This window comes from Leptidea sinapis, chromosome 12 (genome assembly GCF_905404315.1).
Source record: "Leptidea sinapis chromosome 12, ilLepSina1.1, whole genome shotgun sequence".
Lineage (NCBI taxonomy): Eukaryota > Metazoa > Arthropoda > Insecta > Lepidoptera > Pieridae > Leptidea > Leptidea sinapis.
Window position 1 is genome coordinate 12,410,445 of NC_066276.1, and position 14,123 is coordinate 12,424,567.

General features: G+C 35.6%; 1 protein-coding gene across 27 annotated transcripts in view; it reads left to right on the forward strand.

Annotated features, from left to right (window-relative positions):
- Nucleotides 1–14,123, forward strand: part of LOC126967068 (intermembrane lipid transfer protein Vps13) — a 122,224-nt gene that overhangs the window by 74,194 nt on the left and 33,907 nt on the right. For 26 of the 27 annotated variants that reach the window (XM_050811401.1, XM_050811402.1, XM_050811404.1 and 23 more), the window contains 6 exons: nt 2,008–2,232; nt 2,596–2,811; nt 4,003–4,044; nt 4,965–5,168; nt 5,478–5,615; nt 7,592–7,738. In XM_050811401.1, coding sequence (XP_050667358.1) covers nt 2,008–2,232; nt 2,596–2,811; nt 4,003–4,044; nt 4,965–5,168; nt 5,478–5,615; nt 7,592–7,738 — 972 coding nt within the window. The remainder of the gene's footprint in view (nt 1–2,007; nt 2,233–2,595; nt 2,812–4,002; nt 4,045–4,964; nt 5,169–5,477; nt 5,616–7,591; nt 7,739–14,123) is intronic. The other variant, XM_050811403.1, reaches the window with a different exon arrangement.

The following is a 14,123-nucleotide window of genomic DNA, read 5'->3' on the forward strand; positions in this document are numbered from 1 at the left end:
TATTTATAGCCGCCTTACAAAACATAATGAAAAACTTACCATGGTCTATGCAGGGCATCAGTATAAATCGAAATTTTCTAAGACATCTACGGTTCGCCGATGACATCATTCTGTTCTCGGAAAGTTCACAAAAACTAGAACCAATACCATGCTAGTATAAGAGTTGGCTTAGAACTGAACCTAGACAAAACAAAAGACATGACTAACCACCACAAGACACCCATCTCAGTAAATAACACTCCTCTCGAGTATGTAGAAAAATAAGTCTACCTTGGCAAACAGATCTCGTTTAGTAAAGGAAGAGGTGCCCAAGAAATAGACAGAAGAATAGCGATCACCTGGAAGAAGTACTGGGCTCATAAAGAAAAATTCAAATCACAGCTTCCGATAAAATAGTTATGGACTGAAATTCTTCCATGCCTCAGCTATGGCTGCCAAACCTGGACGTTCGATCTAAAAACGAGAAACAAAATACATACTACTCAAAGGAGAATGGAGAGAAGTTGTCTAGGTTTAAAAATTAAAGACAGGGTGAGAAACGCAGACATCCGAAGCAAAACTAAAATAACCGATGCACTTACTTTCTCCCTCGAAAGAAAATGGAAGTGGGCAGGGCACGTGGCCAGATACTCTGACGACAGATGGACACACAGAATAATTAAATGGTCCGGACCTCGAGGCATTAGAAAGAGAGGCAGGCCTTGTGGTAGGTGGACAGATGAAATGGTGGCGGTGGCTGGGCAAAGTTGGATAGAGACTGCAAAAATAAAAACTAAATGGAGTTCTTTGGAGGAGGCTTTTACCAAAAAGGGGTCCATATAAAACCAGAGATAGAGATAGTAACTTAGAGTAAGATTAAACAATTGTTATTTTTGCATGGAATCAAATGAAGCTTCATTATTATTATTATATTATTACTTACATCATAATTTTCTATTAACAGAACAGCGTCTGTCAGGTCAGTGACATACACCTAGTGTTGCCATAGATACTGAAACAAAGAAAAATAACAATTTCCTATTGCAAATAACATTAATTACTTTTACAGTGTGTTAGTTTAATACATGAATATAAAACAATTTAAAACGTAAAAAGCTTATTCGAAAAGGTTTCTATTGGCTGCAATACATTCCTTTAAACGATGAAGCCAGTTATCAATAGAAGCACGCACTCTTTCCATAAGAAAATTCTTCACTGCCAATCGTACGGATTGTTTTAGGGGCTCCAAATTATAATTGCTCTAAAGCAAGCCGTACTCTCTAAACTTGACCATAAATCATAATCCAGCGGATTAAGATTGGGACTAGACGACGGTCAGTCTTCAGCTCTGATGCAGTCCGAAACGTTTGTGTCCAACCAAGACTGCGTAGACCGAGCTTTATGACCCGGCGCCGAGTCTTGCTGGAAGGACCATTCTTGGTTATTGATCATGGTGTTGTTAAGGGGTTTACTACCTTCTCAAGAATGGTATCTTGATACACTTGTGCCGATGTTTTGATACCTTTTTCACAAAAGTATGGCTCAGTCACTCCTTTACAGGTACCTAATACCCCACCAAACCATTACTGAAGTCGGATAGTGCTCACGTTGCACTCTGTCGCTTACGAATTCAATCTTTTTAGTTTCTTCTCTTTTTCTACTATTTTTAGACGGTCACTATTAAGACCCATAACAAAAGCAACTGTGTTGTCTACAGCTGCTCTCAACAGGTCGACTTGGTAGGTACCTACTGAAAATCAGTGTTGGAAAACAATTCCAAAAATGCTGAGTGGGTGTCCTTTTCATGACGTCGAATTTTTAATTTGTTAATTTTACTATGTATAGAATTATGTTTTCTGTTGTCATGAATAAATGCATAATTTACTTTACTTTATTATTTATGTGGAAGAAATAGTCGCTATGAATGTAATCGATTTAAATATTGAAAATTGAGAATTGAATTTTGCACAGATATATTATCTGATCGTAGAATGTACGCGTATTTTAATATTTTAAGTTCCATTGCAGGCTGTGGGCAGCATGGAGCAGGTGTTGTTTGAGCACAGCAACCGGCATACGTTCGCGTCTTCCTGCTACGAGATAGTTCTGAAGCCGGCCGTGAAGCTACAAAACTGTCTGCCGGTCGACATCGTGGTCTCCCAGCTGGGCCTCAAGCGGACGCAGCGTTTCACTCCTGGACAGATGTTCCATCTCTCCCATCTCGCGCCTAGTAAGGCGTCTATCGTTATCATGGTATGTTTTGTTTCATCCTTGCCATTTTATCGATTTTTAATTAGACGAAATGGGTCCGCCTTCACCTACTTGAAAACGTGTTTCATCTTCATTGACTTAAAATAAAATCTAAGTATGCATTTAGACATAAACATAAACAAATAGACATATATTTTTTATTAAATCTACTTGTGATACAGTAAAAGTGCATACAGCTTAAAAAAACATAAAATCCAGTTCTTACTTGTGAATTCTCGTGATTAATTCATAGACTATATAATATTTTTGGTTTTGTATACTTTGTGAAGGATATTTGGGAACATTATCACTAAGATTTACTTAATAATAATAAATTATTTTTGAACTCGATGTGTTACGGTCCAGATACAAAACTACCTGGAGAAATGTTGGGTGTGTACGAAGAATCTTCCCGACGAAGAAATCGAGCTGTCGGTCTGGTCCTTCGAGTCGCACGACAGTCCTGACGTTATGATACTCGACCTGGGCATGCACAGTGTGGACTCAGACGGGACCCAGCTGCTGTCCCTCTACTGCCCCTTCTGGATGCTCAACAAGACGGGCAAGACTCTATGCTATCGAGTGAGTGCCTTAAAGTCATCTAATATCTCATATAAAATATGTCTACCGCATGGTCGGAATTGTTAGAGTTCGTGACAAGTACAGAACTACATATTCATTAACTACCGTTTGTTAGAAAAAAGTAAGGCCATTGAGAAAAACATAAAAGAAACTCATTGACCACTCTGTTTATTTGGTAAGGTGCTGAATCCAATGTACCAAATCGTACTTAATTTTGAAAGGCGTAATAATGATAAAAAGTGCACACAAACAAGGCCAGACTATCACTAATATTCTGCGAGGAAAAACTTGTCTCGCACACCCACTTACCGAAATCAGTTGCCGGCTGTAGTGTTCCCAGACCCATACGACTAAGAGATCTTAAAGCTTCGAGCGGACTCGTAAAGGCCGTCAACGCATCTCTTGACCTCCGGTGTTGCGGGATGTCCATGGGCCGTGGTTGCCACTCCCACTGCCAAGTGGTCTCCACTTCACAACACGTTTAAACGATGTTAAAACTGTTTGGGATCAACTCTGTTCTTCTTGGGAAGACATACATTGTGATAAGGAAAGGAGAGAGACAAAAAGTTCATTGAGTTGGAGTGAGAATTGACCCTACAAATATTTCACTAATAAGCAAAAGTATACATACAAACGAGATCCACTATAAGACCTCATTTGATATGGGTTACACGGACCTACAATTATATGGACATGTACCATTGGCTCACCAACAAGTGTTGCTTGTGTTGTGTTACGATAGCTTGCCATAAAGATGGCGTTTTTGTTTCAACTACACCAACATAAATACTTTTCTTTACAAGACTAGTGCCATAAGACATAACATATCTTATAGGTCTTGATACTTATGAGTGGCAGTGATCACATAACTATGTCAAAGATGTAGCTGAAGTAAGTAAATGTTGTTAAAAATTGAAATAAAAAATAATTTTCAAATTGATACCTATAGAAATTAATGCTAATCGTATATAATATTATGTCTTCTATATTTTCATTATTCAAAAGGCGTACCAAACATCAATATTATGTGTGTAATTTACTATTTTATATGAGTCTACGATGGATCATTTTTAAACTTGCATACATTAATCCTGGCTAAGCAATAAGCTGTATAAAAGTGTGAGTAGTACAACTGCACTAGATAGATTACTTGGATAAAATATGTGATGTATTGTTAACCCGTAATTACAGAAATCAAAGAAGCCCGATAAAGATTCGAGCACTCCCAACAAGGTATCAAATGACGTGAAAGATATTCGGCTTCAGTAAACAAAGATATTATTTGCCAATCCTATGACTGCATTATTTCTAGCATTCATTTCATTTAATAGCTTGCTTTGCCACTAATTATTAGCGTGAAACGTCATTTTTATTTACTGATGTTAAACACTAAAATCGTATTAATATTTGTATTGTAATTGTATAACAGTGTTCAAGAATTTATTCTGGGACTTGACAGAAATAAGTCAAAAATATCAAGTTTTTAACATCGGTATAATCATAGATACATTATTCTTTCATTGTTTTTTGTGTTTAAATGTTAGATGTATTTCAAGTGAATTTTTAATGTAGTTGCCATGCGCAAACGCATGTGTTTTTGAAGGCATTATTTGTTTGTTAATAATAATTTAGTTGAAATGTCGTGTTCTAAGCTTTTACATCTAAGGCTTTTCGCATTGACTGTGTAAAATATATTGCAGATAGCACAATCTCGTTGCAGTAAATTTATTAGACGGCATACTGCATGTTTGCCGGTGAGTGCAAACAATTTTTGACAAAGTATTTTCAAAGAATTTATATTAAAACAACTTATAAATGACTTATAAATAACAATACATCTATAATATTTTATATTTCAAATCATTCTAATTGGCTTCTCAGCAAATTAACATTGGTAAATTAATAGCACATACCATTAATATGCATCCAATTAAAAATAAAAGATTTAAGCAACGCATTAAGCGTGTTCATGCTAATATCGATACTGCATGATGCATGTGAACATTATTTAAAAAAATAACAACTATTTCAAGTAACAAAAATAATTAATAAATATATGAGTCAGATGTTGGAATTGATATTTATCGGGATTACTTCATGGTGTGGTGGACAGTCGCGCTATTCCTGTGGAACTAACTGAATTTTTCTCACAGAATGTCGACGAAACTGGTAACGTGATCTTTCATCCAAAAGACTACACGGATCCGATATTGTATTCGTTCCGTGCGAAGAACTTTTTTGGAAAGAAGAAAGCTGCCATTCGGATAGAGTTTGGCGAATGGTCCGACAAATTTTCGCTGGACGTTCCTGGGAGCTCCGGTGTCGTTACTTGTCGACTTGAAGGAAGAACTTATCAGGTGATGACCCAACGTATACAGAATGTCGAACCTTTGAAGAGTCGTTTGTATAAAATTTTATCACGAAATCCGATAGAATATAATAATTTTCGTTTTATGCAGTACTCTGTTACTTGAAAATTCATATTATTTCAATTAAATATTTAAGATAATTTAGCAAGTTCTAAAATGACAAGAGCTTATACATCATCTAATTGGCTGACTACGATGGACGCTTTCTAAACTTGTATACAATAATTAAACAATTCCCTTGTATTATTCGATGATGTTAAAAGAGCTGATTGTTTGATGAATTATTATTGTTTGTAGGTCGCGGTCACGAACCAGCTGACATTCAACAGCTTGACCAAAATGGTGATATTTACACCGTTCTTCTTGTTTATAAACGAGTGTCCGTTCCCGATACAGTATCAGGAGCTACATCGCCCCGCAGATCCATGGACGGAGGTATTTAATTGTTTAATTAATTTTTCATAAAAAAGCTTTACTTAAAATGAAAACCTTTCATACATTCATAATTTTTATGCTAGTCATCGACCAGTGTGATCACCCCCATCGTAATGCGTAGTAGTGCATAGCATGCAAGTACTTGAGAGATTAACAGATGAAGGCTGTGCCAACTGCAAATATAACAAAGTTGTCAGCGGTGGTTCGTTGTCCCATTCATCAGCCGGAAGACGTCCATTTTTGGACAAAGGCCTCCCCCAAAGATCTTCACGACGATCGGTCAGGCGCTGCCCTCATCCAATGTATATTCAAACACCTACGTAACGTCTGTGATATCAAACTTATTACGTATATATATACATTTCTGATACAATCTATCCTTCTATATTGTATAAGAATCTGGGGGGGTACTTTTAAAACTCAATTCTCAAGCATAGAACGAACACAGAGAGCAATAATTAAATATATGCTAAGCAAAAATCGTCTGTATGATACCACAAAATTATATGAAGATGGGGACCTTTTATCCGTAAGAAAATTATATATATTGCAATGCATACTAAAAATACACAAAAGTAAATCTATAGATGCTTTGATTTTAAATAAACGTAAAAAAAATACATAAATTAAATGTAAATTTACTAAAACTAAATTTGCGTCTAAACAATTTGATGCACAGGCTACTAAATTATACAATACCGCAAATAAAATCTTAAATACTTATATACACAAAGACATATAGGGAATGTAAAACTAGCGTTACAAAATGGCTGAAAACTCTTAATTATTTAGAAACTGAAAACTTGCTAAATTTATTATAATATGAGTAAAATAGTGTAAATGTGTGTTCTAAAAAAATATATTATATTAATTTTTGTTGTAATTATAGAATAGTATATTATATGAATAGATAATTAAATTTCGCTTGCTGTAATTTGATTGTTATCTAAATATCGTACTTTGAACATTTTACTATTAAATAAATATTCGTAAAACTACAAATTACCTTAGTTCATAGTTACAGTGGTCGCACATTCTTGAGACGATGACAAGTGTTTTTATGTAATTATATTATTTACAAGTTTAGTGTAAGCCACGCAAATATTGATCTACCTTCAATATTGAAACAATTTTTAGTTTGTTTATTTTATGCCTAAGATTGGTTTATTTAAGTATAATTTATGTTTTTGTTAAATGTGTAAGCATTCTTATCCGTTGGAAAGAGCGGTCTTCCCTAACACAGGTTCTGCGACCAGATCGTCGGTCCATCTTGTGAATACCAACACTGCGTCTTCCGGTACGTGGTCGCCATTCGAAGACTTTTCTGCCCCACCGGCCATCTGTCGTCGGCCGTCGAACTATGTGCCCTGCTCACTGCCACTTCAGTTTTGCAATCATTTGGGCTATGTCGGTGACTTTGGTTCTCCTACGTATCTCCTCATTTCTGACTCGATCTCGCAGTTAAACTCCGAGCATATACGACCATGAGCTTTCTCATCAGGCCCGTAGTCAGCGACCACTTTTGTGTACCGTAAGACGCTGCCATTGGAAAGCAAATAATTATTAAAATATTGATATACATTTTAATTAATCACGAACTGGTAGATGAACTGATACATTTATAAATATTTATCTCTTGTGTTGTAAGGTACCAGATAAATAACCCCTAAGTGTCTGATTTTAAATTATTTTAATTCTCCAGTGTCAAATCACTATCATTGTAACGACATTTTCTCATGCACACAATGTGACAATATTTGAAAGTATTAACGCCTTTCTTATGGTAGCCAGTTCAATATTCGACAGCAGGTCAAATACAAACAGTTCTCAACGTTACAAATTCAAACCATTTTGATATCTATAGTATCTTTACGATATTATCTACCTCTGATTTTTATGTGTCGCCTATTTAGATATTTCCGAGCGGTTGAGGAGGTGTGAAAAATATTTTGACTCACTCTTAAGATGTGTAACAGGTAGATAAAAACTCATGTTGTCCACTGTGGCCTGTTGTGGATAAGGAAGACAAACTGCTGTTACTGCGAGTGTCCGGGTCGGCGGAACACGCCGCGCCTTTTATATATACAGAGCAGAATACCACGTGCCTGAAGTTAAATAATGAGGTAATGTGTTATTGTAATTGTTTCCAATATTGCACTTGTCAATATTTGACAACTTATACCTATTATTTATTAATGTGCAATTATTATTTGTATATCTAAATATACAGGGTGTCCCGTAATCAGTGGACCAACGGGATACCCGTGATAGGGGTGGTCATCATCTCTCGAAAACACCAAATTTTACTGTTCTAGGGCCAGTAGTTCAAAAGATATGATTTTTTAAGCATTATTTTGAAAATTCTACCCTTATCAACACAAAAGTTGAAAAAAAATATTTTTTATTTTTATTTTGCCCTGTTTCTTAACTTAAGGTGGCTGAGGAAACATGTGTCTTCACAATTAAATCCATTTTTGTGAATAAATATTGCCAAATTAAAAATTAAAAACCAAAACATGCGCAAATATCAAATAACTAAATTTGCAACGTGATGTTTGAAGCAAGCTAGTGCAAAAAAAATGTATGACAGCCTTGCGGACCATTATTTAAAAAACATCTGCAGTTCATACTGATTCCAAAAAGGTATAACAATATTACATTTTACAAAAAAAATAACTTAATAACCAATTTTAGACTCCAATTGCGAGAAACATTTAAGCGCTATCTATTCTGAGAATTATTTTGTTATCGAGAGAGAGATAACACAATATGCTATCTCTTTCTCGCTCAGGTACCTTTTTCGTTTACGGGGTCCTATTGGCCGACGCCTATGATCCCCACACCCTAATTTTTCAAATTATTCTTAGTTTCATCAGAGACTTGCTCATAGCTCGTAGCTGCACACGTGTTTTTTACTTCGCTACCATTACGACTCTTTTTTTTGGTGACTGACGCTTGAATTGGACCTTGTTTGTCTTTGTGATTTGGATACTGTTTGCCCGGATTTTATAAAATGCCTAATACCTATACTCCTCGTGAATATGCTGAGATGTATTTTATTTACGGTCTGTGTAATGCAAACGCTCGGCAAGCAGCCCGTACGTATCGTGAGCGCTATCCTAATCGCGACCGCTATCCGGATCATCGAATTTTTCTCCGTGTAAATAACGCGTATTTAGAAGGCAGAATTCCCGGAGCTGCAAACAACGTGGGAAGACCTAGAAGAGTCGATGAACTTCAAATACTGGCCGAAGTGACAGAAGAACCTTCTACGAGTGTTCGTCGTATTTCAAGACGTACTGGTATAGCAAAAACAACAGTACATCGCATTTTAAAAAGAAACAGTTTATACCCTTATCATATTCAACGAGTGCAGGCACTATTACCTGCTGATTATCAACGGAGGATAGATTTTTGTGCAGAGATGCTTCGCCGATGCCGACAAGATCCACTATTTTTCAATTCAATATTATGGAGCGATGAATCGTGTTTTAAAAGAGTTGGAGTGTTTAACATTCATAATTTACATGAATGGGCTGTTGTGAATCCACGTATTGTACGAGAAGATAGATTCCAGCACCAGTTTGGAGTCAATTTGTGGGCTGGAATCTTAGATGGTAAACTTATTGGTCCATTTGAGCTCCCACCGAGGCTTAATGGTGCTCGGTACTTGCAATTTTTAAGAAATGACTTAAGTAATTTATTAGCAAATGTACCACAGGAGGTATGTGAGAGGATGTGGTTACAGCATGATGGCGCACCCGCTCATTATTGCAGACAAGTGAGGGAATATTTAAACGAGTCTTACCCAAGTAGGTGGATTGGACGAGGAGGTACAATCCCATGGCCAGCTCGATCACCTGATCTTAATCCATTGGATTATTTTTTATGGGGATATTTTAAAGAATCCGTATATGAAACCGTTAACGATAACGAAAGACAGCTAAGACAAAAACTGAATGTGGTGAGTGAAAAAGTCAAAAATAATGAAAGGGCGTTAAAAAGTTTAAAAAGAAATTTTATAAGAAGATGCCGGCTATGCCTTAGAGTAAGAGGAAGACATTTCGAACATTTATTATAAGAAATAAATAAAAAAATTCTAACTATTTACTTTTGTTTTATTGTAAATTCCGCCAAGAAATTGCTATCTAATGTTGATTTAAAATAATTATTGTCTTTTATTGTTTCACAATAATGATTAATTATACCTTTTTGGAATCAGTATGAACTGCAGATGTTTTTTAAATAATGGTCCGCAAGGCTGTCATACATTTTTTTTGCACTAGCTTGCTTCAAACATCACGTTGCAAATTTAGTTATTTGATATTTGCGCATGTTTTGGTTTTTAATTTTTAATTTGGCAATATTTATTCACAAAAATGGATTTAATTGTGAAGACACATGTTTCCTCAGCCACCTTAAGTTAAGAAACAGGGCAAAATAAAAATAAAAAATATTTTTTTTCAACTTTTGTGTTGATAAGGGTAGAATTTTCAAAATAATGCTTAAAAAATCATATCTTTTGAACTACTGGCCCTAGAACAGTAAAATTTGGTGTTTTCGATAGATGATGACCACCCCTATCACGGGTATCCCGTTGGTCCACTGATTACGGGACACCCTGTATATAATAGACCAGGGTCGATAATTATTGAAAACTTAAAAAATAATAGTAGGATGAAACCCATTGGAAAAGGAAGAGAATATAACAAAAATGAAAGGAAAAATAAATTACGGGCGATCTGAGTTCGGGAAGTGGAAAAGGGGGGATGTTTTAGGGTAAAAAACAGTTTATCTCATTCTCTGGCAACACTTCAAGTCCTATAGGTATAGCTTGAAATGATAGATAGGTACGAATGCATATTATGATGATTGATGGTAATGCAAAAGTTACAATTAGCTACTGAAATATACTCCTATAAACTATGTTAAACGATTTATTTCGGTCAACATAAAATTCAAATTTTGCGATTTACAATCGCGCGAGCAAGCCACGTGGCAGTGCTGACCGTGGGAAAAACGTAGCGTGGCCCAATTTGTGCCTGTTACCTTTAAGGGTTGTCCCTGCGATTTGTTGATTGTAATTGAAAATACAACCGCCTGCGCGCCCGTCCGTCACTAACCTGCCACCGGACTGCAACATAATGTAACGCACTCAGTTGTTTATCGTCATCGTCATAACTATTCAAATATTTGTCCTAATGATGTAGTATAGACAGAGATTATTTTCTTTAAATACCAGATTGGGAAAAACATTCTTTGATCTATTTGTTATATAAATTAATACTTTCTTTGTACTTATTGTTCTTTTTACTTAAACATAAAAGGTAGATATGCTGTCGCGGGCTTTTTTGCTATTTAAGATAAACATTTCCATCATACATTATAATATGTATATTTGTATTTCCTACAAATTTTTCTGACGCAGGCATGATTAGCTTGCAGACGGCAAGTTTTTTTCCTACTTACACGACACTTACATTATATTTTGAATAATTCACACTAGATCTTTATAAATTATAGCCTATATACCTATATACGAAATTTCATACAAGTCGGTGCAGCCGTTTCGGTGGATATTGGTACATTGGTACAGAACAACGTCTGTCGGTTCAGCTAGTTTAAGTATAAATTCATTAAGAACTATCTGGTTAAAGAAATTATAAGAGCAAGTGGCAAATCAAGCAGATGAACTTATTGATGTTAGGCACCTTCACCTGCCTTTAAACGTCATAGTATGGCTTGGTATAAGGAAGGTGCACAAATACTCTACTATTGGACCTTACGGACTGAGCGGTATAGTTGCATCGGGAAAAATCTATCCTGTTACAGCCCTGAATCAGTGGGAATGTAATGGGAAAGTACCGAGGGATAGAAATTCTCAAAATCAATGCTGAAATCGCGCATCCTGAGCGAATGCAGTGCGCCCCATTCGAAATGGAGGCAGCACCTGGGAGGATGAGATATCCCAACAGAGATAGTTGGCCTCAGAGGGCTTCTGTAGAAAAAGTATTCAATATCAAATTCACATATTTTTATTCAAAATAGGATGTGACATCACATATTGAAAGTCAAAAACTACCCATTTCAAAACGAATGCCTCGGACCTGGGAAGAATGGGCGCGCCAAACTCAGCGGGCTTTTTTTTCATCGAAAAATTATGTTTACAAAGTAAAATTGTACAATTGTACTTTTGTTTTAAACATTTACCTTGATCTTGTTGTAAAGCATATACATCGCCCCACAAAAGACTTTCTAACTCGACTTAGCCTAGTAGTAGACATTATAAGTTTATGTCTGTTCCTGGTGTTAACATTTTGGTTATGACAGTTTCTAGCAAATTCACTTATGTACCTATGAACATACATTACATTATCAAGAATACATTGAGAAGAAACAGTCAAGATGTTAATTTCTTTGCATTTTGCTCTTAATGATTCTTTAGGACCTATGTTATAAATAGTGCGAATAGCCCTCTTCTGCAGCACAAATATTGTATTAATATCGGCAACGTTGCCCCATAGCAATGGACCATAGGACATAGGAAATAAATAAATAATACTATGGAAATAACTAAAGTATACTAGTCGCGCCGTATCTATGTCAGTTAATTGTCTAATCTTTTTAACCGCGTATTCTGCAGAACTAAGTCTGTTGGCAAATCCTTCAATATGGGGGCCCCATTGTAATTTGGAATCTAGAGTTATGCCAAGAAATATAGCAGATTCCACCGGTTTTTATCACCCCTCCCTTGATCAAAACACTTGTATCTAAATTTTTAACATTTGGTACGGTAAATTTAATATATTTAGTTTTCTTGCTATTTACCAATAGGTTATTAGCGCTAAACCAGTACAAGATGTCAGATCTTTCATTTCGTCATGGTTTCTTTTCACTTTGAAAGTCTGTGAAGTGTCGTCCGCAAACAATACTACCTTATGTTTTTTTCTCTATTAGGAAGATCATTTATATAGATAAGGAAAAGGAACGGTCCAAGAATAGACCCATGTGGTACCCCCATACTGAGAGGAGTCCCAGGAGATCTGCTATTCAAGTCGACCTTCTGAATTCTATTGTTTAGATATGAAGTCAGAAGATCGAGCGCAGTTCCTTTACGTCATAGTGACATAGCTTCATGACCAGCGTTGAATGTTAATAAGTTAACACAATCAAAATCCTTAGACAAATCACAGAAGATGCCAATTACATTCTGCGATTCCTCCCAGGCATCAAAAATATTCTTGATTAGCTCAACACCTGCATCCGTTATTGAACGTCCCCTAGTGAAGCCAAATTGTTTAAAATAAAGTAACTTATGAAAGTAAACTAAGTAAGCTTGGCTTAGAATTATTTTTGCAAAAATTTTACTAAGGGTTGGCAAAACCGACACAGGACGATATTTATTTGGGTCAGAAGAGTATCCCGACTTAAATATTGGTGTAATTTTAGTATGTTTCGGAAGGTCAGGAAACACGCCACGATTACTACAATTATTAAAGACTATTGCAAAATATGGTGCTAAGACATCAATTATTGAACTTATTATTTTAACAGAAATGCCCCATACATCAGCAGTTTTTTTCATGTCTAGAGACTTAAAAGTTTTAATTATTTCTCCAGGGCCAACAAAATTAATATTGAAAGTTTGTTGACATTTTCTAACATATTCCAGAAGAAGTGACTCAGCAGCACTGGTGGAGGAGACAAGAGTGCTTGTGATAGAAACTGGAATGTCAGTCAATAATATATTTTATTTTATTTTATTTATTTATTTTACATTTTTTGGAAAACTTACAGCTAGGTTAAAAAATATAAGTTACATACATAATTACAGAAGGACAATTAAAAGTTTTCATAGATAGGAATCGATATACGATGTAAGAGTTAAGTGGACAACAAATAAGAAAATTATATAAAATGAAAGAGACAAAAAAAAAATAACAAAATTACTCAAATTTACAATTACACCTGATTGAAAAAGTTCTCGGCAAGGAGCTGTTTTACCTGCCTTGTTGAAAGACCGACCAGCCCGCAGTAGATAACTATTTTGTCTATAATTAGTTCTAGCTCCGGGAACTTGCAGGCAGCATGGTCTCCGGAGTGAGGCAAACGGAACCTGAAAACGAATGCGCGCGAGCAGTTCAGGACAGTCGACCAAACCCCTCGCTATATTCATTAAGTAAATGAGATCGGCTATACGTCTCCTCTCTTCCAATGGTAGAATATGGAATTTTTGACAGCACTTATTGTAGTTCGGAAGATATGCTTTTATTTTAAATTGAAGATGACGCAGAAACCGTATTTGTAACGCTTCAATACGTCTAATGTATATATTGTAGACGGGGTTCCACACTTGTGAGGCGTATTCTAAGTGACTTCTAACATATGCACAGTATAATATTTTTATGGCTATAATGGAATTAAATTCTGAAGACATACGTAAGATAAAACCTAAGGATTTCGATATATAATATAATATTTTCTTACACTAATAAAAATAAACTATTA